The following is a 27,040-nucleotide window of genomic DNA, read 5'->3' on the forward strand; positions in this document are numbered from 1 at the left end:
ATTTCAGTTTTCACATTACCCAGAATATCTTCTGGGATGGATGCAAGGCCCACAATCTAACCTCTGAGATAGACTGAATGCAAACTACCAGTCCTGAGAGGCACTAACTGGCATGTGGCTGAAATAACCTGCAACTGCCACACGTGTGAATGCAATTTTGTAGGGCTGTTGGGTACTGTTGGGCTCCGGTTTCAAATTTGAAAATTCAACATTTCAAATTATTTCAGCTGTCTTATGTGGAGAGAGCAAGGACGTGGATAGAGCACGTATTGATGTACTACAAAGGATCCTTGGACTTTATGCTCAAGAGATGAGGACTACCATAGCACCACTGACTCCGTGGAGAAGTTTGAAGAAGACTGAAATACTAATGACAGTATTTCAAAAGAAAGAGGAATATACAACTGCTACATCTACATTTAACTGTTGCACTCCCCATCACTGCCTTTTTCACAGTGCTAGCGTCAGCAGTCCTGGAGCAAGGTACAGGCCAACTGGCTTTCACGTTCAGCTGCAAGGAGGAGTCATTCCCATCCTGCTTGTGCAACAATTTCTAAGGAACTTGGGCCACTGTCCTGACAAATCATGGCAGAAATAAAGTAAACTGTGCCTGTGGCTAACCAGCATCTTTTTCTCATTGTGTGCCTGCAGAAAAGCAGGAACCTGCATGCAGGGTCACTAATGCAGCCTGATTTCCTACAGGATTGGGCCCCAAAGGTGAGTTCCCATGGGGTGCTCTGATACTGAGGAAGGGGTGGGACCCTGCTTTCTTCAGTTACAGAGTCCCTCTCCCCTACTCAGCTACCTATTTTATGAAACCTGTTGGAACGTGATATATTTGAGTTTTCAGCTTCCCTGTGAGATTGGCTGAAATTGGCTGAAGGGTTCAATCACTGCCAGGCTCTACACTTGTGTAGACACAGTGTGATCCAAGAGCCTCTCTCTCCTGGGAAACCAGGCTAAAATATGCTGTTGATTAGGATTCCCCTTTTCCCCCCATTACATTGCAGCCAAGACTTTTTTTAAAGTGAGTGTCTGCATGGTAGCCCAGGGAGAGAAAGGGAGCATGTCCAAGGAGTATTTGGCTAAACTTCTTCTTTATCACATACTGAAAACAGCAAGAAGAACTTCAAGGAAACTATATGCTGCTGCTTCTTCAAGAAAGAAAGAAAAATCCCCACCAAAACTCCTGACTCAAAGCCTTTCTTTGACGAGTACGTGATGCTGGAGAACCTGGAACCTGGGAGAAATGTGGAAAGAGTCTATTAGCCTAAATGAAGCTTTAGCTGTTATCCTAAGCACTCTAGACAGAATTTTAAATAAGGTGTTGCTTTATGTGCATTTTCATGGCTGCAATATACCAGTGATAGATTAATTTTTCAGAATAAAGAGATTTATCTGGGTCCTCACTTTCCGAGCTGCTGAATGATGGATGTGGAGGCGCTGATGCGCTGCAGCATCAGCACGGAAGCCAAGGAAAGGGGTTAACTCCAAATCACGTTGTACTAAGTGCCTGGGATTTGCAAGGTCAGATCATGAAGATTAGTTCGATGGGTTCAAGCTCTACCCCTGCTTTTGTGAATAGCCTCGGGCAACTCATTTGACCTGTTTTGCCCTGCGGCTCTTGCACAGGGACCTGCTAGGTCCCCTTGAGACTATTTCGGATTTCACTGCCCTGGCTGCCTTCACAGAGGGGAAACTTAGGATGGGGCTGTGGGACCTCACCAGTCCTACCACTGATGGCACAAAGGGGCAAAATTTCCTTCTTGGTACTGCTACTCAGCATAGAAACTCTTCCACGAGTTTGCCTTGCCCCTGCGACCCAGGATGCAATGACTGAAGTGAAGCGTGAAAGCCCAGAGCAAGCAAGTTTTCATTAGCCCTGCAAGCACCACTGTACCTGCTCGTAATGGACATGGCACCCTTCAGCCTGAGGGATGACAGGAGCTAACACACTGTCCTGAAAGCACCTGCTGAGTATGAGCAATATACTTTGGTGCTCACAGCCAAGCCTAGACTTAATTTTGATGCTGAAGCTTGGCTCTGGTTTGATGTGAGCGCTCAGCACTCTGCAGGGGGAAGGTGAGGGTGGGAGAGGGGGAGGAAGGCCCTCTCCTAGCCCGCGAAAGCTACTGCGCCCTCCACAGAGCCTTTTCCAACTGGAGGAACTGCTGAATGAAATAACAGTGTGGCCACATCTAGGCATGGTTAGCAAAGAAGTAATGAACTCCTCCTAATCAGAGTTCGGAAGAGAAATCCAGGGCAGCAGCAATGGACCGCTTGCCCTTGAGTGAGGCCAGCGCTGAGGTTCACAGTGCTAATTTTACCAGTAGTGCTGTGTGATCTTTAATGAGAAGAGGAAGCCTTAACAGGACTTCTCTGCAAGAAGATCTGTACTGGCCTCAGCGACTTTGATAATAAAGTACACCAGCATCCAGACACTCTGATGATGGCTGGCCATTTCAGAAATGGTAGCCGACAGAGAGAGATTAGCTCCGATGACAGACAGACAGACACCTTTCATGAAAGCCACAGCAGTTCAATGGACTGGTTTATTTTTAATACCCTCCTGCCATCCCCTACAATTATTCCTGGTTTCCTGATGGAAGGCTTCCTGAACGCTCTGATGCGCGCCTTTGGGACGATTACCAGGACTCGTGTGTTCAGCAGCCCTTGGAAAGCACATCCCTTCAATATTTTTTTAAGTTCAGGCTACACCACTACACTGAACTCCCCAAATCGATTTTCCATTTGCCCTCCCTTTCCCTTAATAACACTCTCCGTATACTGTGCACATTTAATTTACTTCAGCAATTTCCCGTCCCACTTTCACATTTTTGACCATAAAAACCTGGGAAAAAGATAACTTATACTGACAACTCTGTCAGGGCATCATTTCTCTTAATGCATCACATTAGAGTCTTATTGAAGCATGAACAATGTGAAGCCTGGGCTCACCGTTGTCAGCCGCCAAGAATGTGGCCTCGTAGACATTATTCTTAATGTAGTCTGACTCTCGATCAAGGACAGCAGCAGTAGTGATCTGACCATTTGTGGCATTAATGTTCAGCCAGTTTGCAGGATCTGACAGCTTAGAGTATCTACAGAGAAAGGAAATAAATACATAGCAGTCTTTTCACTGACATATCCTTAATATTGCTTGAAATAAGGTTTTTCTAGACTCCTGACCCATGATTCAAAGGACCTTTGGATAACTGGTTTTGTTGACAAACAAAACACTAATTGAGTATCTGGTTTTTGACCTCTACAATTATTCAATTTTGCTATTTCTTCCATTTTAAAGGTTTTTCTTTCCACTAAGTGCCACTTAACACGCCAGCTTCCTGCTGCTGGGAGTGGACACAGCCTGAGGTCCGGCAGCTGAGGAGTAATGGGGTCTGCAATGACCACTGCATTCGTATGCCTGAATTAGAGGATGGATTCCTGCTCTCTCCTTGTCTTAATGTTGTCCTTCCTAAAATAGCTCTTGCTCTAAAGCCATGGATGTTCCTGTTTTCTGCCAGTCACCAATAAACAACAGGTTGGGAAATCCACATTGGAAGAATGGCAGTTTTCAGGCCACTCTTCTGTATCAGAATCGTATCTTCAGCAAAAGTTGCCTTGGGGATACTATAATGGGAACTCACAGCTGTATTAAGGTGTGGACCCAAGGGTGAAATAGTTTCAGGTCCGCTCTCCTGAAACATTTTTATATGTTCTTGAAATAGCAGCTAAGACTATGCTAAGATGATCCTATGTATGTGGGAGGATGGAAGAGAGCAGTGACCAGGGGGTCCCCTTGGCAGTCCCCAGAGTGCCCTGGGCTGGAAGGCCCCAGTGGCAGACTCACCTCCCCACTACTCAGTCAACTCATAGCCCAAGTCTGTTCACGGCCTATGCAGCCAGCTATGAGTGTGGTTTGTTTTGGGCAAACTTCTTCTATGTTCTCCAGATCAATGTGTTCTGTTTACCGTCCTCACTTGCTTGTTTTCTAGGTTTTATTTTATGTGTTGCTTTTGATTTCTACCTCTCAGTTCTGTACAGTTTGAGTTGAGATGGACCCTTATTACCTAAACTGGAAGCTAATAAACAGCCAAACTATAAATTACTGAAATAAGCAAGCAAAAGCTCAGCTTATTTCACAGGTAACTCAGACCTGCTGATAGTTTTATACAAATTTTTTGCAGTTAGATACGCAGGTGGGAGAACTTCTGGCTTCCGGTGAATATCCCTTTCCAGAAATGGGCTGTTTGAAGCTGAAACTTAAAGTGAAACTTGAGCTGCATCAATCCATGTGAGCAGGAAAGCAACACACAGCTGCACAAGCCCCTGCCAAAGGAAAGAATTACATTTCATGGAGCTAGACTCGTTGGGATGTTTTCATTTCTTTTTAATATCACTGCTGTTGAGTCTCCTGCCCTTTCTCTGCTAAATGACCAGGGATCCAGTTTCAAAGCTGGCTTTGTGAATGTATCTGTGGCTAATGAGGATAACTTGAGGTGTGACATTGGCCATGCTAAGCTGTGCCTTACTGGAGATGCTCCTGCTTCCTTATCTTCTATTTGTAAAAACTCTATTTCATCAAAGACTATTTATAGAGAGTCTGAAAACTGTATGCAAGGCTCTAGCAGCTGGATCAGCTCTCTGCGAAGTGCTTATCATGGATTGGTAGGCTTCGCTTTTTGGGCATCTTTTTTCCAAACGCACCAATGCCAACTGTGAAGAAAAAACAAAATATCCTTTGCATAGCTTACAAAGACAGGACCCCAACAACGCCCCACTGCTTCTTGCAAAGCCTTGGCATTGGGCTGTCCTGATGAAAAGGGGGTAAGAGATTGTACTTGGGTTTGGAAATGAAGTGCTGGTGGATACACAAAATGTGTGTCCTGGAAGCCCTAGTTAAAAAACACCTCAAGTAATTGGCTGTTTATATTCACAGAAAGTCTTACAAGACCCTGCACATGCACTGTGTGCTGACAGGAACGGCTCAGCAGAGCCGGTCCTTCTCCCAGAAACGGCAGACGCTCGTTTGGATTACAGATCATCCACCTCCAGGTTAGAGGGGGTATTCAATCAGAAATAAGTTGTTCTCTGAAAACCAGCCTTGGTACAGATGTCAGGGAAATAAAGACCCTTCAAAGGCCAATATTTCAAAAAGAATGTAAGAAAAACTGGCTTGTTAGTTAGGATAGCCTCTCTCCTCAAAAGTCGCAATACCTGTCTAAAGACAACAAGATGAGGCAGTGAATAAACTATCATTTTCTACACCAGACAGCTCTGTGCCAGGTGAAATATTTCAAACTCTTCCTGACACGAAACGTCGCAACTGATGTAAGTTTAAGTGGCCTCGGCCGTCGTCACGTCGTGTACTCGGGTTTTGCCAAAAATACTGCGGTTCTTACAGACTGGGGGTAAAAAAGAAACAAAACCCCGTGGATGTAGAAGAGCAGGAAACGCATTTCCCATCTGCACAGACGGAGGCTGAAATACTTGTGAAAGGTGTCGCACGGACTCTCATTTTCACACACACTTTTCTGCCAATGTATTTCCCGGTGGGAAGGCGTGCGAGTCGGGGTCCTGGACTGTGGATTCAATCCCCAGTCTGCCCGGGTGGGACAAAACACAGTGAGTGACACCCTCCCGGCTGCAGCATGGATTAAATCCAATCTTAAGCCGCTTAGATCAAACATCTGACTTTCAGAAGGCCAAAATTTTGCCAGCTGAATTCCATTCATAGGGAAAGCAGCTACCGGGAAGGTTCGGTTTAGCAGTTGGTCTGAATGGAAAGGGAAGGTCAGAACAGATCTGGCTAACTACAGAGCAGGCAAGGGCTGCTGGGGTGCTTTATATGGACTGGCGTTAGTCAGATAAAGACCAAATGCCAATGGCACATACATGGGTGTTTGACTGCTCGGGCAGTTTTTAACTATATGACATCTTAAAAGCCTGTTCAGCAGCTGTTTGTAACCAAGCGAGCCTTGCTCTGAACGGGCTGACAGCTCCTCTCACACCGTGCTTTTTAAGCCAGGTTGAACCTAAATCCTCTGAAAGCAACACAAGACATGATTAAAAATCCCAGTCATTCCCATTGGAAATCTAGCGCTAGCCTTTTCTGTGCCTCAGTTCTCCCCCTGTAAAACAGAAATAACGAAGCTGCCTTTTTCTAAACCTCTGTGTTTATCAAGTGCACGAACAGCAGAGGTCAACGCATCCTTGGCAAGGCAGAGACAGAACAGCACAACGCAGTCCCGACCTCCGTCTCTGTAACAACACAGGGACCCCTTGCTATCGACTGCTTGCACTTGAAGCTGCAGACTGCCCCTCTGCAAGGCAGCTCTGTCTGCCCTCCCGGACCCAGCTGCTCAGAGCTTGGCTTCCCTGGAGCGGGGAGGATTGCGAGTTTACGGGCTCGCAGGATACTCCGCAAGCACTCGACTGAGGGTGCCAGTTCCTGCCAAGCGTTTTACTCATATCACGCCCGTTAGTTTGTGAATTAGCTTTCAGCTGCTTTGCCCCCCCAACTTCTGCTGTACACGAGCTCACTTGGCTGCCTGGTCTCCCACCTTACTGCCTGCTGCATGAAGCGATCAGGATCCACCGCTGAAAACGTTGTCAGGACTGTCCCTGTAGGCACCCCTTCCTCCAGCCTGATTAACTTGTGGTTTGTTGGGAAATACGGTGCTTCGTTGACATCTGTGACTGAAATGGTGACTCCTGCTGTCGACTGGAAGGACATCTGGATGCCACTGGCCAGGGGAGCTTGGTTTGATACCATCACTGTCAGCATGAAAGCTCTGTTCATCTCATAATCGACTGCCTAAAACAAACAAACAAGCAAGTATAGAGCCAAGCAGAGAATAAATTCTACCTTCTGGCTGAAAGCTGCAAGATTTGGAAGGCAGATGATATCAAAGTCATTGACTCATCTTGTTTCCTCCTGAGCTCGGTTCTTTTGAAGGTGTAAATCCAGACCAGCTTCAATCCAGTGGAGGATTTGGCCTTCCAGTATTTGGTGGGTCAAATAGTTACCCCCCCCCCCCCCCCCGCCCCAAAGTAGAAATTGAAACAGCAGGGAGGATTTGCCCTGTGTTTTGTTCCAATGCTACGTGGTTTCCAAAAAGAACCTGCCTGTGTTAGTTGAGTATTGAATGGACAGCTCCACCAAGGGCTGCTCGAAATGCAACAGGCAGAGCCTGTTAAGAGGGACTGGACAGGTACTTAACACGCTATTAGCATTTAAGGCTGCTGACTAAGTAACTAGGACAGTCTACGCGGACCCATGAGCCTGGAGTGCTCTTCACTTTTCCTCTTAAGTGACTTAAGCAAAGGTGGAGCTGCAAGGAACAACGCCTGGTCTGGTTAATCAGGCGGCCCTTCCAGCGGGACCTCTTGTCCTCCTGCAAGACGCCTCGTGATCTCCTGAGGGTGCCTGCACACTCCCCCGGCTGCATTATGCTGTTGGGTGGCCACAGGTCTCTTTTCAACATGCACATAAAGACGGTGTGTCTTAGGAGCCAGAAGGAGTGGAAAGCCTTTGCTGGCACAAGTGACTGAACCGCAGTATAATAATAATTTCTAAACCATCCCACTAATTATTATGAGGGAAGTCGCTAATCATCTGCCAGGGAGGCTTGAGTTATGCAGGATCACACCTCTGCTTGTTAAAAAATGCTTTGCTGTAATTTATGACTTCAGAAGCGTAACTGTTCTCCCTCATACCTTCTCCAGTGCCGAGTCTGCAAAGCATACTCTCACGGTGTAAAATGCCACCGTTACATTGACTTTGGTAGAGCTGTGCTGATTTACATCAGCGAGTTCTGGCTTCCATGTTCTGTTTAATACCCAGTATTGTCAAGAGGGAAATCAAATCATAGGAGGCTACATGAGAAAAACAAATTTCAGGGGCAAAAGGTAAAACGGTGGAATCTCTATTCGATTGAAGTGCAAATGTTCCTATTGCTAAATGGCTTCCTGACAGGCAGGGCCAACATTTAATAAATAAAAGGAAGCATAAAGATTCCCAGTACACCCACCAGCACTGACTCACGGACTTGTACAGCATTCAAAAAAGACGCATGGTAAAGTTCCCATTTAAACACTATTCAAGGCCTTGAAACAATTTGACTAATGCATTTCCTCAATTTCTTTTCACACCCCTCTAATTCATATTCGTCCAGTCTTAATTTTTTTTTTTGTGCTGGCCTGTTTGCTAACCTTGCCCACAGCCAGTCTGCACCTCCCTCCCCACAGGGGCTCAGACGGAGCCGCGGGGGCGATTCGAGCAACTCCAGGGGGAACAGATGTGGGAAACCACTGGGCTCCCTGCCCGACGATGCACAGGGCACACTGACCGCACACATATCTGCTAGGATGTGGCCTGATGCAAAGGAGTGGGGTTTTTTCCCCCCAAAAATGTAGAGCTGCTCACTCAGCTTCTTTCCCTCTCTTCTGGGAGCAACAAAACCTGGTCTGCAGAAAAGCAGTGCAGGGAGCGGGGCTGGACCGGGCTCACCCAGCAATGCCCATCCCACAGACTGTCCTGGAGGCATCAGTGCCGTGTGCTGGCACGGCGTCCACCGCGCTTCAGTCTGCAAGAGAGCGCCCATCTGCCTCCTTCTCTTCTGTGCTCATCTGAGTTCTGTTTCATATATTTTGTAGAAACAAAAAGGTGAAATCAAGAGCCTGAGTCTTCACAGCAGCATTTGTGCTATTGTCCCCGGTGGGACCAGAGCCCCTTGCAGCCAGACACAGTCCAGCCCTAAGCAGAACTTCTTTCACACCATAATAAGCAATTTCTACCAGGACAGTTCATACTTCTGCTCCCTAAAACTGCCTCCCTCTGAGGGTAAGGGTGCACGGAGCACACCGTGTTCTTCTGTGGTGGGTTGACTCTGGCTGGGTGCCAGGTGCCCACCAAAGCCGCTCCATCGCTCCCCTTCTCAACTGGACAGGGGAGAGAAAATGTAATGAAAAGCTCATGGGTCAAGATAAGGGCAGGGAGAGATCACTCACCAGTTACTGTCAAGGGCAAAACAGACTCGACTTGGGGAAATTAGCTTAATTCATTACCAATCAAATCAGGGTAGGGTAACAAGAAATAAAAACCAGATCTTAAAACACCTTCTCCCCACCCCTCCCTTCTTCCCGGGCTCAACTTCACTCCCAATTTCTCTCCCTCACCCCCCGAGCAGCGCAGGGGGACGGGGAATGGGGGTTGCGGTCAGTTCATCACACGTCGTCTCTGCTGCTCCTTCCTCCTCAGGGAGGGCTCCTCACACTCCTCCTGCTCCAGCGTGGGGTCCCTCCCACGGCAGACAGCCCTCCACGAACTGCTCCAGCGTGGGTCCCTTCCCCGGGCGCAGCCCCTCAGGAGCAGCCTGCTCCAGCGTGAGTCCCCCGCGGGGTCCCAATTCCTGCCAGCAAACCTGCTCCAGCCTGGGCTCCTCTCCCCATGGGGCCACAGCTCCTGCCAGGAGCCTGCTCCGGCGTGGGCTTCCCCCGGGGTCCCAGCCTCCTTGGGGCACATCCCCTGCTCCGGCGTGGGCTTCCCCCGGGGTCCCAGCCTCCTTGGGACACATCCCCTGCTCCGGCGTGGGCTTCCCCCGGGGTCCCAGCCTCCTTGGGGCACATCCCCTGCTCCGGCGTGGGCTTCCCCCGGGGTCCCAGCCTCCTTGGGGCACATCCCCTGCTCCGGCGTGGGCTTCCCCCGGGGTCCCAGCCTCCTCTGGGCATATCCCCTGCTCCGGCGTGGGCTCCTCCCCAGGTGCAGGGGGATCCCTGCTCCCCGTGGCCCCCATGGGTGCAGGGCACAGCTGCCTCGCCATGGGCTGCCCCAGGGCTGCAGGGGAATCTCTGCTCCGTGCCTGGAGCCCCTCCTGCCCTCCTCCTGCACGGACCCTGGTGCCTGCAGGGTTCCTCTCGTGTATTCTCGCTCCTCTCTCCGGCTGCAGTTGTGCCGTATCCTCCCCCCTTTCTGAACTGTGTTATCCCAGAGGTGCTACCGCCATCGCTGATGGGCTGGGCCTTGGCCAGCGTTGGGTCCGTCTTGGAGCCGGCTGGTGTTGGCTGTGTCAGACATGGGGGAAGCTTCTGGCAGCTTCCCACAGAAGCCACCCCTGTAGCACCCCCCACTACCAAAACCTTGCCACGCAAACCCAATACATCTTCACACTGCACTAACCCCTTCCATCTCCACACATCTCACCGAAAATGCTGCATATTGATCAGGCCAACAGCAGGGGCAAAAGCCCACAGAGCCGCTACATCTGGGACAAGGAGGTGCTGGACTGTTGCCTACTTTTTAATTTAATGTCCAAGAAGTATGTGACATAAAATTAAAAAGTAGCACCTTTGCAGATACCCCCTGTGGGATGTTCAGTGTCTGATCTGGCACAAATGTCTCTGAAACATCCCCCTGGAGATGCTGCACATCCTCCTCCTTCACCAGCCTCTCCGTCCTGGATGCAGGACAGTGAAGCTGAGGGATTGCCACGTGTCCTCCTTTTCTGAGGGTACTTTTAACTGAAAAGAACAAATTTGCCTTATGTTATTGTTGAGGCAAATAATAACGGAAGCTTCAGAAGCATCTCCATTATAAATTCACAGCTCTGATTCATGCAGAGTTTATAATAACATTTTACTTAGCCGGCTGCCACAGGGCAGCTACTGCTTCTCTTGGAGATTGTCTCCAGACTCTGTGGTGTCTCATCTGAGTGGGGAGTTTCTCTCTCCCCTTGATGAAGGCTTTCTTTGAAGATTAGGGTCTTGCACAGTTATGGAAATGGTTTGGAAAGGCAGGAACAGAGAAAGGAAATGTTACACTTTTGGTGATTGGACTGGAGCTGCAGATGGGGTTTTGCTGAGAGCGGCTGTGAAATGGTCCCCATGAGCATCATCTGAACTCCAGAGGGCTTCTTGGTTTGGAAGCATTTCTGGCCCTCCATTTCTGGCCCCCAAACTGCTGGTGGAGGGGTGGGATTCTTCACAGAATGCCCTTCTCTGTGCTGTTTCTCTGACTCCTGTAGCCCAGATGCAAACCCCTTTGCTTTCAGCAGTGGGGAGTTATGTATAAGTGGCTTCAGAAAGCCACAGGAAAATCCAGCCATGTACGGTCTGAAAATAAAGGTTCATTACTTGACTTACTTTTTTACCTGTGTTTTCAACCTACACCAGGGATCAAACCAGCAAGAGACTGCTCCCACACCACGAAGAACAAGCTCTGACAGGCCACCCAGTCTGACGTGCACACGTTCCCCAAATCTTTAAGCATATTCACTTATTAACAGAGAACAAAATATTTCAAAGAAAGTGGTGGAATCCTAAGAGTCTTCCCTTCTTCACCATGAAAATTTAATCACAAGCAATTTCACTTATTCTCCGTGCTGCAAATACACCAAAAAGCCTCCTGACTTGATAAGGGTAAGAAACCCTGGGCGCCCAGGAGGATCAGGTGCAGTTACATAGTGAAGACATTCAATGCAATTTCAAGCTTTGAGCTCAGCTTGACAAGGCAGGATTTTCACGTTCTTCGTGGTTCTTCGCGTTGTGATCACTGTGGGTTACATAACAGTGGAAAGTCAACACCAGCATCAGCGGTGTCTTGACAAATCCGCCCTGCTTCTTGCCTGCAAGCTCTGAGTAAGGGATGGTTCATTATGCAGAAGTCCTAGTGTACCAGTGATGATCATGTAAATCCCCTGTTGTTCACTTTGATGTGCCTTTAAACTACAGTTGTGGCACTTCACTAGCTTAAGAATAAGGGGTCCTCCCCTGCTTGCAGTGAAAACATTGGCATTTCGATTTCAGACTGGCTGCTGACATCAACGGAAGTTAAACTGTTGCATTTTACTTTGTTGAATGTTTTCTGTTTAAGCAGAAAATATATACATATGGATACCTGTATACTTACATACATATATGCATCCATATACACCTGTGTCTAGAACTACTGCTAAGCTTGAAGAGGTTTTGTAACGTGGCACCAGATAAGGCTGTCAGCCATCACTGCAGAGCAATAAATAAAAGGACCCTGCTGAAATACCATCTAGCAGGTAAGATGATGTCTCCCTTAAAGTTTCAGCAAAGTAGCATCTGCAGACACACACACATAGCCTAGGGTCAGAGAACAGGACAAGCTCACAAGCTCACACGTTCCTACCAGCGTAACCTCATTGGCATTTCACTGATGTCATTTTTCCTAATATCCAAGCTGTAAGTATTAAGAATGACTGCAACTTATTAGCTACAACGGAGCAGGGCTCTTTTTTTCAACACAGAGCTATTCTTAAATCATGTTGCCCTTTAAACATTAGGGTTTCACCCCAAGCTGTTGATTAAAACTTTTTGTTAGAGAAGGACAGACAGCAAAATATGCAGGCTTTGCCCATCACAGCATGTACTATTCTTCTCAGGTGCAGTGCACAGCGCGTGTTGTGCAACCTACAGATCACAGGAGCCTATTCGTGATGCCTTCGCTTTTTTGGTAGTCAGAGGGAGCATCCACAGGCATCTTATCTGGGAAGAGATTCAGCGAACGCTGAATGGATCCGGTTATGTTTTGGCTGTGTGTAATGACTGCTGAAGCATTCACTGTAACTGAATGGGAAGTGAATGCTCAAATGAAGATAAAGCCCTGTTCTTTGGAGGCAAGGAGGGAAACAGAATTTGGTACTTGCTGCAGCTACCTTGAGGGCTCCAGCTCTCCTAATGCTGAAGGCAATGGACTGAGGAAAGAAGGGATGGTAGTTATTTACAGTCTTACTTCTCAGAGTCTTTGGACAAGATCCTCTGCTGATCTAACCTAGGGATTGGTTTTCCCCTAACTGGAGCTATTCTGAGTTGAGGATCTGGCCCACACTATGTGTTTACTGCTTGATACTAGGAAAAGGAAAATTTCTCCAACTTTCTTCTGCCAGGAAACTCAATCAGAGGAAAATCCTCTCTCCTTTCCTTCTGTTGCCAGGAAATTCACTCCTGCTGAAATCCCTCCTGCACTCCCAGCTTTCACAGAGGATCACTTGACTGATCTCCTGCAGCGAGACACTACCCCTGATTCACAGCTAAAGGGAGCTTTCTGCCTCAAAAAGGAGCAAATGCAGCCTCCGCCCCAAACCTGCCAGGCAGGGCAGGGCTGCACAGCCCAGGCACCATTCCCTCTTACAGCGCTCCAGAAGCTACGGAGGAGCAGGACGCGGAGGTGAGGCTCCAATGCTGGGAGGTGCCTTCAGCATCTCAGAGTTTATCGGAGCTTGCGGTGGGCTGGGCTGAGTTGAGAAACCCAGAACCAGCGGCACACGCTTAGTAAAAGTATTCAGGACTCCTGCACAGAGAGAGATGAGAAACGACAGGTTCGAGCACTCATATTCCAAGGTAGAGCAGGTATGAAATAACTGCAGGCTTCTGGCAAATCTTGTGGCCTTAGCTAGCTGAAAGTGTGACAGCTATGGATGTGCTTTGGCTTTGCCCTTACCTTCACGACGGTCACCATGCCTTCGTTGGTGACGGGGTCCGTCCGGATGGTGAAATGGCCAGAGGGGTCTCCACTGATAATGCGGTAGATGGCATTCCAGTTGGGAGAGTGAGGCTGGTCCCGGTCCATCACCGTCAGATTTGCCACCACAACCTCCACTCTGTTCTCAGGAACTTCTCCTGAATACTGCAAATAAAAGACAGGAGCGGTCATGGTGGGAGCTTTCTGTCGGTCCTCGCGGCTACCTCCCCTCTCCCCTCCAGCAGCACGCTGACTGGGACATCAGTCCCATGAAGAGGGCCACGGGGTTGTACGTTATGAGCAACACATCCCTTTCTCACTTCTGGCCTTCCTATTTTTTTCTTTGAATATTTTTCCAAACCTTTCAAAGCCGAGGCTCACCTCTGAGCTCAAAGGCGAACAAACCTGTTACCACCCAGCCACTTGCCCAAGTTTCAGCAAATGCTTGATGTAAATGAACAAAAAATGTCCTGATATTCTTGTTCAGTTACAGCAATCAGTGTTAATTGTCAACAGCAGGTAAAAATGGCAGACTGAAATGTGCATTTTTTTAGGATGACTATGTCTCTTTAACCTGAGGTATTTTGCCTCACTCAGATTTCAGTGATGGCATTTTATTGCTTCTTCAGTGATTTTACTTCATTTTCTTTCCTTCTTGCCCTTGATTTGATTTTGCCTCATTATTTAAAGTGTTTCTTGTGATTTTGCCATAGCTTTTCCTGGTGCTTAATTCTCTCATTTAGCACTGATTTTCATGGACCATGTCCAGTTCAGGCATATCCTGGCACATTAGCTGCATTCTTTTCTGCTTTACAGTCCTTGATTTATCACACGGCTGATCAGGGATCCTGGCCTGTGAATACTTCCAGTGTTTGGGGCTCAAAAGCTGCCAGTAAGACACATTCCCAAATTTTCAACTGTCCTCATCTCTCAGCATCGCCTATTAGCAGCACTTGCGAATCAACACTCTGATTGACATATGGCAAATTAAACACTGGGGAAACGATGGGAGCGGCTGGCTCTGAGTCTGCAACTGAAATCCTGGCCCCAAACTGCAGGAGCAGAGCAATTCTGAAAATCTGGCCTTTGGTGTGCACAAATGCCAGGTTATGTAAATGATAATAAATCATTCCTTTGTTAGCACAAGAGTCCCCTTCCACTCCTAACCCATACCCATCCATTGGAGTCTCTCAGTTATGTGCGCTTATATTTAGTATATATTATTCCACCACTGACAGCAAAAATATTCAATCTGCCTTGTGTTAATGTAAATTTACATTTGCCCTTTAGTGGCATCCGGAATGGCATTTTGCCCTCTTTTCCGTTATGCACCTGTCCTAAACAAGTTTTCATTAGTGAATGCAGATGGCATCTCTTTCCAGCCGTGCTGAGTGGTGGGGAAGAACAGTGGGAAACTGTGGGATAATTCTAGTTCCAGTACATGCTACTGTTCTTCTTTTCTCTTTATTTCCTATGATTTTACTCGTTTTTTACCCATTCTCTCACCTGATTTGGAATCTCTGCGGCACACAGCTTAAGCAGGGGAAGTATTGTACGGAAATTTGTCAAAAGCCTCTTGAAAAATCCCTTAGATTATGTCATATGTACACTCCTATTATCAACCTTGTCTGAAACTTGTTCAAAAGAACTCAAGGAGATTAGTTAAGCAGGATCGTCTCTTACTAAATCCACACTAGTTATCGCCCATTACATTAAATTAATGTTGTATGGCATGCTAGCAATGACAAGTTGATGAGGCCCCAGCCTCTTTTAGGAGATGGCTGCACTGCTAACATCAAGGTATCGTACTGTAATTTCAGAGGAGTTCAGCACTTTGTGCAACCATCTCAGGTCTTTGACCTCGGACCACAGTTTTTTGTCTGTTACTACCAGCCTTATGCCTTGCAGAACCGAAGAGAATTAACTCATCAAGGGCAAGCCATCAGTTGTACTTAAGACATATAAGAAGGCCAGTCCTACAGGCTGCTGAACACCTTTAGCAGATCGTAACCCAGGTGCTGCCAATGAGTCTGGGTTACATGGAAAAACCCCATACAATTGCCAACAGATTTTATAGCAGCTTCTGTAAAAGCCATCACAACATCCGTTTTTGGCCCGTAGTGATAAAGTTCACTACAACACACAGTTTAAAAATATGAGGTATATAAAAAATCATAAATACATAAGCACATCTCAATATAAAGACTGGAGGAAGACTGTAACAGTCTATAAAGCTTTTCCATTAGGGTAAAAATCGCAATGCTCTGCATATACTGAGCAATCCAGGAGTTCATCCAGTTGTCGTTGATACCTGTTAGGTATAGTTAGGGAATGATCAGTCCTGTGCAACACTGAGGGTGGATATTGTCTATTATGCTTATAAAGCCAACTGTTTTTCTGATGAGAACAGAGTACAAACACAGGAATCAAACGAGCCATCCAAAGCTGTTCAGGTTAAGAAGCAAATCTTGGAGAGACGCACCCTGAAGAACAGAACAATTTTCATCAGCTACAGATCAGCAGCTACTGGGAATCCAAACCGGAGCCTGTCTTTCCTCCTTCTCACACTCCCCCACTATCATTATTATAAGTAAATGCTGTAATGTGTATTGTCCACAATTGTCTTTACCTTTAATAAAATTAAGTAATGACATTAAATTACATCTGCTAAAGGAAGGATGGCAGCTCAAAGCGACCCACACTTCCTTAATGTCTTTCCCTCCCTACCATGGAGTAATTTAGGATAATGAACAATGCCATCTTTCACTGTGCTGCTTTGCAGCATTCCCTGTGCTGTAAGTTCTCTTTCATAAGATTACAATTGATTTTCAAATAAAGAGAAGCACATCTATTCAAACAAGGTAAAACAATGGGCAACGGAGGAGCTGCTGGAGTAAACATAAGATTGATAAAGCAATGCTTGACCTATACTTGTAGCATTTACTCATATTCCCCTGTAATTCATTTAGCTTCACTTTCAATTGTTGCATTTGAAATCCTTAATTTCCAGAGTGCTTTTTTAAAGACCATTCACGAGGATTTCTATGGCTGATTGTTACACACTCCGCTTCCCTTCTGAGATAAGGATTTGCTCTGAACCTGGCATGTTCTTAAATCCTTGAATTCTGTAGAGTTTTTTTTCTTCCCCTCCCACAAAAGCCTCTGCTAGCAAAAGTCCTGCTCTCATTCCCCTAGAGCCGGTCCGTGTGAAGTCATGCCTTGTTGAAAAGGTAATAATTCATTCTGATTTTCAGGTTGCATCAGATTATACTAAAATTGGTTAATCCCAGAGTTTGCCTTTGGTCTCACTCGGTACCTGACAGCATATAAACACTCAGACAACACGGGGGAGAAAGGGACTGATGTGGGGGGACAAATGATGAATTCGCACGACGACTTGACTTTGTGCAATAAATCTGGAGGCTGGGCGGTGAAGCCACGCACAGCAGAGTAAAACCAATTAGCTCACTGCAGCCACTCCTAGGGAGGTGTGGAATTGAGATGGATGAATACAAAGATAATTATTCAGGCTTCCTTCTAAAGGGAATTCCTTTTTTCCAATGTTCTTACTTTTTTCTAGCTGGTTTTGCTAAAAAGCTGTGAAAGCAATGACTTGTTCACGTGGATGTCTGCAGGAAAAATTTTTGTGTTGTCTCCAAGACTTGCTAATGATGACACAACATTTGTTACAGGCAGAAGTAGTTTATGAGGGCTGAATTGCCTAGAGAAATCGAGTATTTTATGACCTATAGCTATGGATTAACTTAGAAGAATAAGGGCATCTTGGTCCTCTTATTAGACTCAGAGCCCTCCCCCTGACAGCTACGACTGCTGCAAAGTGCAGCATCTTCTCTCTAGGTCCCCTCGGTCAAGAGAAACCAAAATGAGAGTGAGTGAGCACACGTCTGCACGTGGCACGGGGTGTCCCACCTCTCACCGCTTTCTGCTGCCAGGCCACCCTGTTACGCAGCGAGCTCTCGACAGGGCGCGATGTGCAGCCGGGGAACCCAGCGCGCAGAGGGCTGCGCTTGCCCACTGTCACCCCACAGCTCCTCCACGCTCCAGGATATGCTGCCAACCAAGCGCTGGCACGCGAGCCAACTGTTTACCTTTTCCCCACAATATTTAACAAAGACGCTTGAATAGCAGGCAAATTAATAAACTACTGCGGTCTGGTTGCAGCAATCTGTGTAAAATGGAAAAAAAAGGCGAAAATCTCCTAATAAATCATTAATTGTGATGTGCCTGCCCAGCTGCAGCACAGAAACAAGCAAATGCCATCCTAATTGATTGCTTCTTATTCCATCTTTACAGGCCTGCATTTTTTATTGTGAGGGTTGAATAAGCCCAGAGGTGTAAAAAACCTCTAGATTGTACTCTGTGTATCTGCCAACTTGATATTTAGATCAATAATCCTCTTTTTTTTCCCCCTACTCCTACTACCGGTAATTTAGCTTTTCTTCCTAGCAGCCTAATTGCTGTTTTCTTAAGCCTTACTATCAATTCTCTGACCTTTAATTTCCAATATCGTTTGCTGTACGGACGACTGTACTAGGTCTGCAAGTTACCCTACCCCCTCCGCGCCGTAGGGGTCAGACTTGGGTATCAGCGTCTGTGACAGCCAAAGTGACCTCCAGGTTCTCGCTCCACTGCTGCTGTTGTGCAGCAGAGACCACAAGCTCACTCCAATCTCCACAAAATCCCCATAAAGTCAACCACATTTTGTGTGCAAATCAGATTTTGAGACGCTCATTTCTTAATCGTGTTTTATTAAAGAACTACTCACTCTGGTGTGGTCTCGAACGATGATCACCCTCTAAGTGCCGAAGTCCTCACTTTTTTCTGAGGCAGCCCACGGCACCCCTGCTCTGCATTACACCAGCCAGCAACCCCTACAAAAGTCTCTTTGCTGCTGGATTTTCAGGCTCATGCCCACAACATCCCCTGCACTGCAGCGTCCCTGCTTCAACTTCACATTCACTTGGAGCACAGTCAATCCACGTATGCGTCTCATACTTCAGACTAGTTATATGCCATGTGGCAAATGCTTCCCAAAACGTTATCTATAAAGCCCAGCGCACTCTTGCCAGCTCGCAGTTTTGCTCCGCTGGTACGAGGCCCAGCTGTCACGGTGCTCATTCAGAAATGAATTGCTCGGGCAGCAGGCACTGGCTCGTCGCGGTCGGGCGGGAGTCAGCCTTGCCCAGCCGAGCGGAGGGAAGTGCATGACAATTAGCTCCCCAACTTTTAAAGGATGCTTTGGAAGTTCTGCCTTTATCTTTAGTGGCTTGTGCTATCTCTTCTCCTCGGTATGCAGTGATAGGACAGGTGGGAATGGTTCAAAGCTGCACCAGAAGAGGTTTAGAGCGGACATTAGGGAGCATTTGTTTCCTGAGAGGGTGGTCAAACACTGGAACAGGCTTCCTAGAGAAATGGTCGATGCCCCAAGTCTGTCAGTGTTTAAGAGGCATTTGGACAATGCCCTTAATAACATGCTTTAACTTGGTCAGCCCTGAACTGGTCAAGTAATTGGACTAGATGATCGTTGTAGGTCCCTTCCAACTGAAACAGTCTGTCCTGTCCTGTCCTGTCCTGTCCCGTCCCGTCCCGTCCCGTCCCGTCCTATTCTATTCTATTCTATTCTATTCTATTCTATTCTATTCTATTCTATTCTATTCTATTCTATTCTATTCTATTCTACCCCATAATGCCTCACCTGCCTGCAAAGGAGCTCTCACAGCTCTGTGCATGGTGAGGTGGAGCCAGACCACCCACCTGTTTATTGGGAGATTCTACAAGGAACGATGAGCGATGTTCAGTGCGGTCTCAGCGTGCGGGTTTCACTTCTGCTGGATGAGTTTGAAAAACAAGCGCAAGCCCTACATTTTTGCACTTCTACAGCTGATCTTATGATGGGGTGCAGACAATATCCACCGTGTTCCTGCAGCCAGTTCCAGCAGCCACTGGCTGCTTTGTCTTTACTGGTGTTATTTTTTCAAAATCTCAAGCAATGACTAGTTTTGGATTAAATTACAAGATTTACTCTTTGAATATGAAGACAAAGCAGAACAGAGAAGAAGAAAGCAATACCCTTTCCTTCAGAAGCAGCAGAAGAAAACCCTCTCATTTCAGACTCCCTGGTGTGAGGAAGGAACGTACAGGTTTCACCTTGGTTCAAAGACTCTTAGAGTACTTGTCAGGAGTTCAGAGACAAGAGCACGTAATAGTAAAAGGATATTAAAAAAAAAAAAAAAAAAGTTTGCATGTCTGACAATAAGCACTAATTTTTTTTCATTATCGGATGTTACATTCTTGTGACAGTATGAAAAGATGCCACAGAAATGATGACACAAGACACTATTCTGCTGCAAGATAACCATTTCCAGATAAATATATCTTATGAAACGAGGTTCGAAGTTTGCATAGAAATTTAGATATTTTATAAAAATACATTACAACACAAAGGAGCTTTTTACAACTTTCATATGAAAGGTTTAAAAAGAGATTAAAATTATGTCCTTGGAAAGGCATATACCCTTGTCAAGGAAAAAAAATTCTACATTAACCCCGTGTAGGAAAGTTGTACTTTATCTGTATTTCAAAGGCTATAAAGAACCACTTTAATCAACCTACTTGACTTTGGGGACTTGCACGTCTCACTGAAACTCATGAAATCTGGCATAGTGTGGTTTCCAGAACACAAAAGCCTTTAATCTGTAACGCGGCACTCTTGTACATTCAAATCCTGATACTATCTCCTTGTTAGGGAGAAAAATTGTGAATTTATCCAAAATGGGATCTCATCTCATCTAAATGATGTAGCCTTTGCAACAGTGACCTTTAACAATGGTTATACTCAACAATAAAAGATTTTATCTTGGGAGCCAGTGGAAACAGCATATGTTAAAATTCTGATCTGATAGCACAGCCTTTTACTTTCCAGTTTTAGAGAAGAATCCTTTGAACATTTCATTTGCTCTCTTGTCTAACATACCTTTGTTTCTTGCCTACAGAATGAACAGCAGGAAAAGGTAGCTGATACCTTTCTGCAGACTATTTGATTGTCAGGTGTAATTAGTAATGCTATCTTTTAAATAGAGACATAGATTTTAGAACAGCTGGAACTGCCTACAAAGCCTCATTCTTAAAAAAAAAGAATTTATATACATACATTTGTATAATAAAACATTCTTGCACAGATACATCATTGCTTTACAATGGTTGACAGCCCTATGCTTCCCTTCAGCCGCAGAACTAAAGGCTAAGTGACTTGCCCACGTCTCCCAATCTGTTGTAGAACCAGTGCTGGAGCCGGTGCCGGAGCCGTGTCCTGCCCTCCGCTGCCTGTGTGGGGGCAGGATCCTGAGAACACCGTTAATTCACGTGTTACTGGAAAAATCCATTAGGTCAGCCTGGATTAGTCTATTGATCTCCCCAGTGCATTGCCAGGTAGCCCTGTGATCCCCGCTGAGCTAGAGATGGAAAAGCTCCCAGATGGGAAGGCTGGCAGAGAACCGAGCGCTGGGGATGAGCTGGATCACCAGCACGGCTCTTCCCCAGGCTCTGCACCGCGTTGGCTTCAACTGAGGAACCTGAACAGGTTTGTACAGCTGGGGAAAAACAGGCCAGAAGAACAACCGGTTGTAAAGCTCCACCACCTCGAAGGTCAACAGCGGTTCAATATGTTGACCTTCCTGAATTGCCAAGCAGGGCTGGCATCCCACATCTCACCCAGCATGGCAGGAGGAGAGCTTTCCAACATGCAAACTGTGTTGCTCGCCCTTACTCTCTAAAGTAACCATCTTCCTTAAAAGAAGGTGAAATTAATTCATTTGTTGGAATGTCAAGCCTCAAATTTCTTTCTCTTTCGCCAAAGTGCAAAGTAGCAAATAACTGTGCTGTTTTGAACAAAACTTTGAAAACATGTTTTTCCCGATTTACATGTAAACCAGACTAACAAGAATTGTGTGACAGAGTTCAGCTCCTAAGTGAGCAAAACCTACTCCGCAGGTATGACTGTATTTCTTGGTGAGATATGTATAGAAGAGGATGTTTCAATTCAGGCACCTGTAATAAAGTTTCATAAAGAAGGGCCTTAAGCTGGTAAGTCTGGTTTAGGATTTTCTTATTAACTGCCCACTTCTCATAATGAGTTTTTAATTTAATTTTTTCAGATTTTAAGGCATATAAAAGCTGCTCATGTGCCTTTGGGATCTGAAGATGGATATTTGGGAAGGGAAGAATTTTAAGAGTACTGAAACTGATTTTTTTATGTACACTATAATCCTGGTATTGAGATTTATAACAAGTTTCCTGCGTAGCAGAGCTCAGCCAGTCTGCATGCTGACTCCCGCTCAAACCTCCTCTGTACTGCAATTGAAATCTCTGTTGTTTCCAGATTAGTTTCAGAATTAGCACACAGGAGGATTTATTTTTTTTTTATGACTAGGTTTGAACACCACAGTCAGGTGCTGGAAACCCACAAAGTCTGGTCATAAGCAGGGTTTCTGACTGGACAGAGCATCCTTGTAGGAGAAAGGTACTGAAACACGTTTTATTGTGGAAGTGCCGCTACTGTGGTTTAAAGATATGCTTTTCTGAGCTGGTGCCACGATGTCCAATTTTTTTATGTCCTTACTGCTGCATAAAACGTAACGGCAGTGCCTGCCGGTGGGGTGAGAACTTCCACGCCCAGGGAGATTTGCGTGCCCCTCACCAGCTCCCCTGCGCTGTGGTTCCTAGGGAAGGCAATCGGGAGCGGGGGACGCGTCTCCGCACTGCAGGGGTTGCTGAAGAGCCCCTCCAGTTTGCAGACAAACCCAGGCGGTTCAGCTGCAGCACTGCCCCGAAGCAAGCAGAGGAAACCTGCCCTTCCGATGGAGTCCCTAAAATCACAGAATCATAGAATAGTTTGGGTTGGAAGGGACCTTTAAAGGTCATCTAGTCCAAACCTCTGCAATGAGCAGGGACATCTTCAACTAGATCAAAATCTGGCATTACAGAAGAATGCATGCCCGTCTGCTTACAGTAATTCAGAGCATGGAATGAAGACTAAATTAAATGCTGTGTAGTTCATCAGACTGGCCATGAGAAAGAGGCTTCTCGCTGAAATTTTGTTTACAGCAGGAAAGTCAAAGCGCATGTAGCAGAGAAGAGAAATGCGGTGAGAAATTGGAGGATATTGGGTCAAAGAAAAGAGGGAGTCACTATATACTTGTAAATTTAGGAAGGAAAATGTTTTTATTTATTCTCTGTTATTTTCTGGTGATTAAAACACGTTATTGCACTAAGCTGAACAGTTTGAAAAACTCTACCATGCTGAAAAAACCCATGTGAAACCTTTTAACTGTCCTCTCTGATTTTAACTCTGGCTGTTCTCTGTGTTCTGACCTTTTCTTCTACAATTGGGAAGCGTGAAGACATCCTGGACAGTTAGAAATACTTGATAAGAGAAAACTCACAGCACTACCAAATCCTTTGCTAAATCTCCTTTTTTTTTCTCCCAGTATGTCACTAAAGATTTCCTAGAGTGAAATGTGCTTAATGAAATTCCAGATATATATCCTCTTAAAATGACATCCCTTGGAAGCAACTGTTTTTAAGGCAACAGAATATTGAAGAATTAAAAATCTGCCGACCCAAGGAAGTTAGCCAACTTCAGAAGGGGATTTATTTCAGTGCCTTGCAATAATGGAGTTACAAAACGTATTTAAATTTCTCAGCCTCGCATCAGTGCCTGACATGCTGTGTACTCTTAAGATAATGAAATAATCCACTACAAATGGGTATTTGCCTGGGACATCTGGCAGCCGTGGAGATGTACCTGCCAGGTCTGTGTGGACACCCTGCCTAAGCAGGGACCCCCGGATGGTGCTGGGTGTCTGTATTCAGGCAACCCAACTGTGCCCTCCAAGGCCAGGTCTGGGCTCAGGAGGACAATTAGGATATTAAATAAGTATCCAAAAGCAGAAAGAGGCATATGATCTAGAAAAAAAAAATTCAAATTTGAGAGAAACACTACAGACAGATAAATTTTAGAAAAGCAATGCTGGTGTGAGTAGATACGTGAGATATGGGAGCATTAATGTCTGACTTCTTGAAATTTTAACTTGGCTGACACGTCAGAGATTATGGGAATGGTGTCTAATCCACACCCACGTATCAGGTGGAGACCAGGGTGATTTCTATCACAGCACATCACAGAGCAGGAAGGGTACTTCTCTGTAGGTGTTTCCTTTGACTACAGAGATCTTGTCAGCAACGCCTGGCTGTGCCACACCTCGTTGCACACGCGTAGCTCACACATGTTCTAGCACCTCTTTCTCACTGGACAATTCCTCCACGCCACTATGGAAGGCATGGCGTGGGGATGTGGTCTACAGCTTCTCCCTCCAGATCCCATACGCATTAAACAGGGAAGGAGAAGGAGAAGGAGGAGAAGGAAAAGGAGGAGAAGGAGAAAGAAGGAGAAGTCCCTGCTAAATGAGACATCACACCAGGAGATACAGCACTGCCAGATGTTGCAAATGAAACAGCTCATGACAAATGGGTTATGGCAAGAGAGCTGGTAGGTGCTGTCATAGCGCATGGGTGGGGGTGGTCTTCCCAGCATACAGGTATCGTCTGTGTTTTGATAACATTAACCGGACTGCTAAACCAGCAAAACAGCAGGCTAGAAAATCAAATGTCAAAACGAATTATTACATATCACTACAATGCTGATGATGGATACGCACGTGCCGCTCAACCCCATTAACGACAGCTACCGACAAGCACTGTAAAAAAAGAAGAGCATGGCGCTGTACGTTACAGGTGGGCATATATGCATGAGGTACACGGGCGCAGAGGTTGTGCTCTAACTCCTGGATTTCAGCCACTCACATGGCGAGAAGCAGGGCATGAGCAGCATCGTGGGCTCTACTCCCGTGCCGTGCTGTAGCTATAATTGGCTGAGACTGCACTCTCTAGCATCGAGAGAGGAGGTTATGTTATTCTTGATTTTACACCAAGCAGTACATGTGTCCAATTTGAGAGAGACCAATAGAGTATTTTTTTATATTCCCCCCCGCCTTTTTTTTTTGGTGACAGAAAATTGAAATCTGTAATGAAACTGTCGTTCCCATTTTTTAAATCACTGGTCTTTGGCAATTTTAAACTCCGAGGTCTGAAAAATTCATTACTGCTAACTTCCATCAAGGGTGTTCCTGAAACCAAAATTACTTAATCAACTCAATTTAGTTTCTTGTGTAGACCTAATTCAGAAAAACTTTATCTTCTTGAATTGTTATTGCAATTCATTTCCCCCCTTCTTTTTCTGCAGCAGACGACATTTCAGTAATTAGATATTTTATAAAAATGAGTTATTCATTCAGGGTAGCTTCACTTTTATATTTGATTAATCATATTACCACTGAGGTCTGGGTTTTGTCTCCAAGGAAAGTTTAATGACCTCATTTTAATCCTTCTTTTAACCACCAGGCAGGTATCAATGAAGAGAAATAAAATTATCTTCTTTTTTCTTTTTATCTCCCCCCCCTTTTTTTTTTTCAATCTCAAGATTACATTTGATGTTTTTTCTGTGTGACTGACCCATTTACAAGGAAGAATCTAGCTGATTGCAATTAGGTTCAGGACAGAATCAGGCTAAACAGAGCCTTGAACTGTGCCTTAATAACTAATGCTCAGTGTAATGGAGGGGAACCAGAACTGTTTCACCAAACAGCAGTTGGTTTAAAGCACTGTACATGATTAATTTGGTGATAATTTGAAAATGAATGTACTGAAAGGAAATAAACAAAACAAAAGCCACTGTAAATTTAGGTTTTGATTAATGTGGTCTATTAGTAAGAGACTTCTATCAAGGAGACCACATTTTTTTATATCAGTGCATGTATACCCACACAATGTAATGGAATAATTCACATAAACCACAATTTATTTGGGAGTAGAGACTTGGAGATTATTGATGACCGTTTACCTTATATCAGTATCTATCTATGTTTTGAATCTAGCTATATACATATCTATAGTCGTGTATTTGTACATATACATCCTTGTACCTATCCACCTTGCAGACTACACTAAGTAGTCACGAAGGTATTTGACCCTTTCTGTCATATGCTACACTGCTGTAAAGACTTAACAGAAATCACACAAGGGGCTGATGCTCTTTTCATTAAGACATAGGGAATTATTGTTTTCTCATAAACTGAGAAATATCTTTCATTTTAGATGAAAGAGGTGATAAAATAAAGACCAAAAGTTGAGTATCCACAAGAGAGTATGAAGCGTGTCTTGTTTTCCATAGCATTGCATTGCAAGGGCCTCCAGGCACTTAAAGATGCTGTGCCTGGGAAGAGCCGTACTGCTCACAAAAAATCTGCACCCCGAGTTGGGGATCTCACGCGTTCCTTACCAGAATCAAAACTGTGTAGGCGTTACATCTCCTAAGCTAAGCTGGACAGACTTTGCATTTAAGTTGGGTTCCATATCCAAAGGTGAGTTTGATTCAAAAGGCAGGTCAAGATGTAAATAATCTCTATGAAGACGTAAATACTTTCCTAACCACAGCTAACCTGCATGTCTGCAGCAGCAAAGCCCCCGGCATTAGCGTGGTGAGTCCCGGCAAGGCTGAGACAGGATGGGAAGAACCATTATTGTTTCTGCTTGTTACCACTACCCCTTGACCTGACATCCTCAGGCTAATTCATTGCTCATGACAAAGGTTTTCATCAGGACCTGCAACGCAATGAGAGGCAGAAAGCCCATTTCAGTTCATAAACACTGAATTCTTATTTAGGAAAACTGAACTGATTCATAGTTTTTAGATTTCACCAACTATATATTTAATTGGAACACACAGAGAATTAGGTAGATGCTCATGTACCCAAACACTACCCAGCATATTCGATTCACTTGAGTATAATAATTTATTTCAGTTAGATGGTGACAGCTCTATAACAGCCCAAGCTTTACTGCGTAGTTTGGCTGAGCCTCATTTTGATTGGAAAATTGCAAGCGAACACAGTCACCTGGGATTTTCCATGAAAGCACAATTGATTTTTAACGATAAATCCTGTCTGCAGGACCGTACAGAACTCCCAGGTTTGTTTTCAGCTGTAAAACAACACAGTCCTGTAAATTTTCTCACCATGGTATTAGGTCTTTCCCCTTGCCAGCTCTGACCTGTGCTGTTCACCTTGATTTCTGCCTCTTGTGACAACTGCCTCTAAATTATGCCACGGGCATAATTTTCACGATTTTAAAATACTGTAGCATCCAGGCTAATCTATATTCAAATGTCATTGTGGACTTTCTGCATGGCACCAGTGTAGTGATGGGGACTGTAAGAGCTGAACGGGCAACGACATAGGTAGCTCTAGTCTATACGCTGGGAAGCGAGGTACACGGTGCTCAGGATTTAAGCCCTTGATTTCTTCCAGATCTGGACACATGCCCAGGTCCTGGGAGATAGTTAGCTACCCAATTCCACTGGTTTTCCCTGGATCAGCTGTGGTAAGACCTCTTTTTAGGGCAGCCGTTGGTAGGCAT

At 45.5% G+C, this 27,040-nt stretch overlaps 1 protein-coding gene across 2 annotated transcripts in view; it reads right to left on the minus strand.

Moving 5' to 3' along the window:
* The window catches only part of CDH4 (cadherin 4), a 467,924-nt gene that overhangs the window by 11,404 nt on the left and 429,480 nt on the right, over window positions 1–27,040 (minus strand). For both annotated transcript variants that reach the window (XM_075720977.1, XM_075720976.1), the window contains exons 9-11: window positions 13,469–13,654; window positions 6,564–6,817; window positions 2,959–3,101 (exon numbers count right to left, since the gene is read on the minus strand). In XM_075720977.1, coding sequence (XP_075577092.1) covers window positions 2,959–3,101; window positions 6,564–6,817; window positions 13,469–13,654 — 583 coding nt within the window. The remainder of the gene's footprint in view (window positions 1–2,958; window positions 3,102–6,563; window positions 6,818–13,468; window positions 13,655–27,040) is intronic.

This window comes from Pelecanus crispus, chromosome 14, assembly GCF_030463565.1.
Source record: "Pelecanus crispus isolate bPelCri1 chromosome 14, bPelCri1.pri, whole genome shotgun sequence".
NCBI classification, from domain to species: domain Eukaryota; kingdom Metazoa; phylum Chordata; class Aves; order Pelecaniformes; family Pelecanidae; genus Pelecanus; species Pelecanus crispus.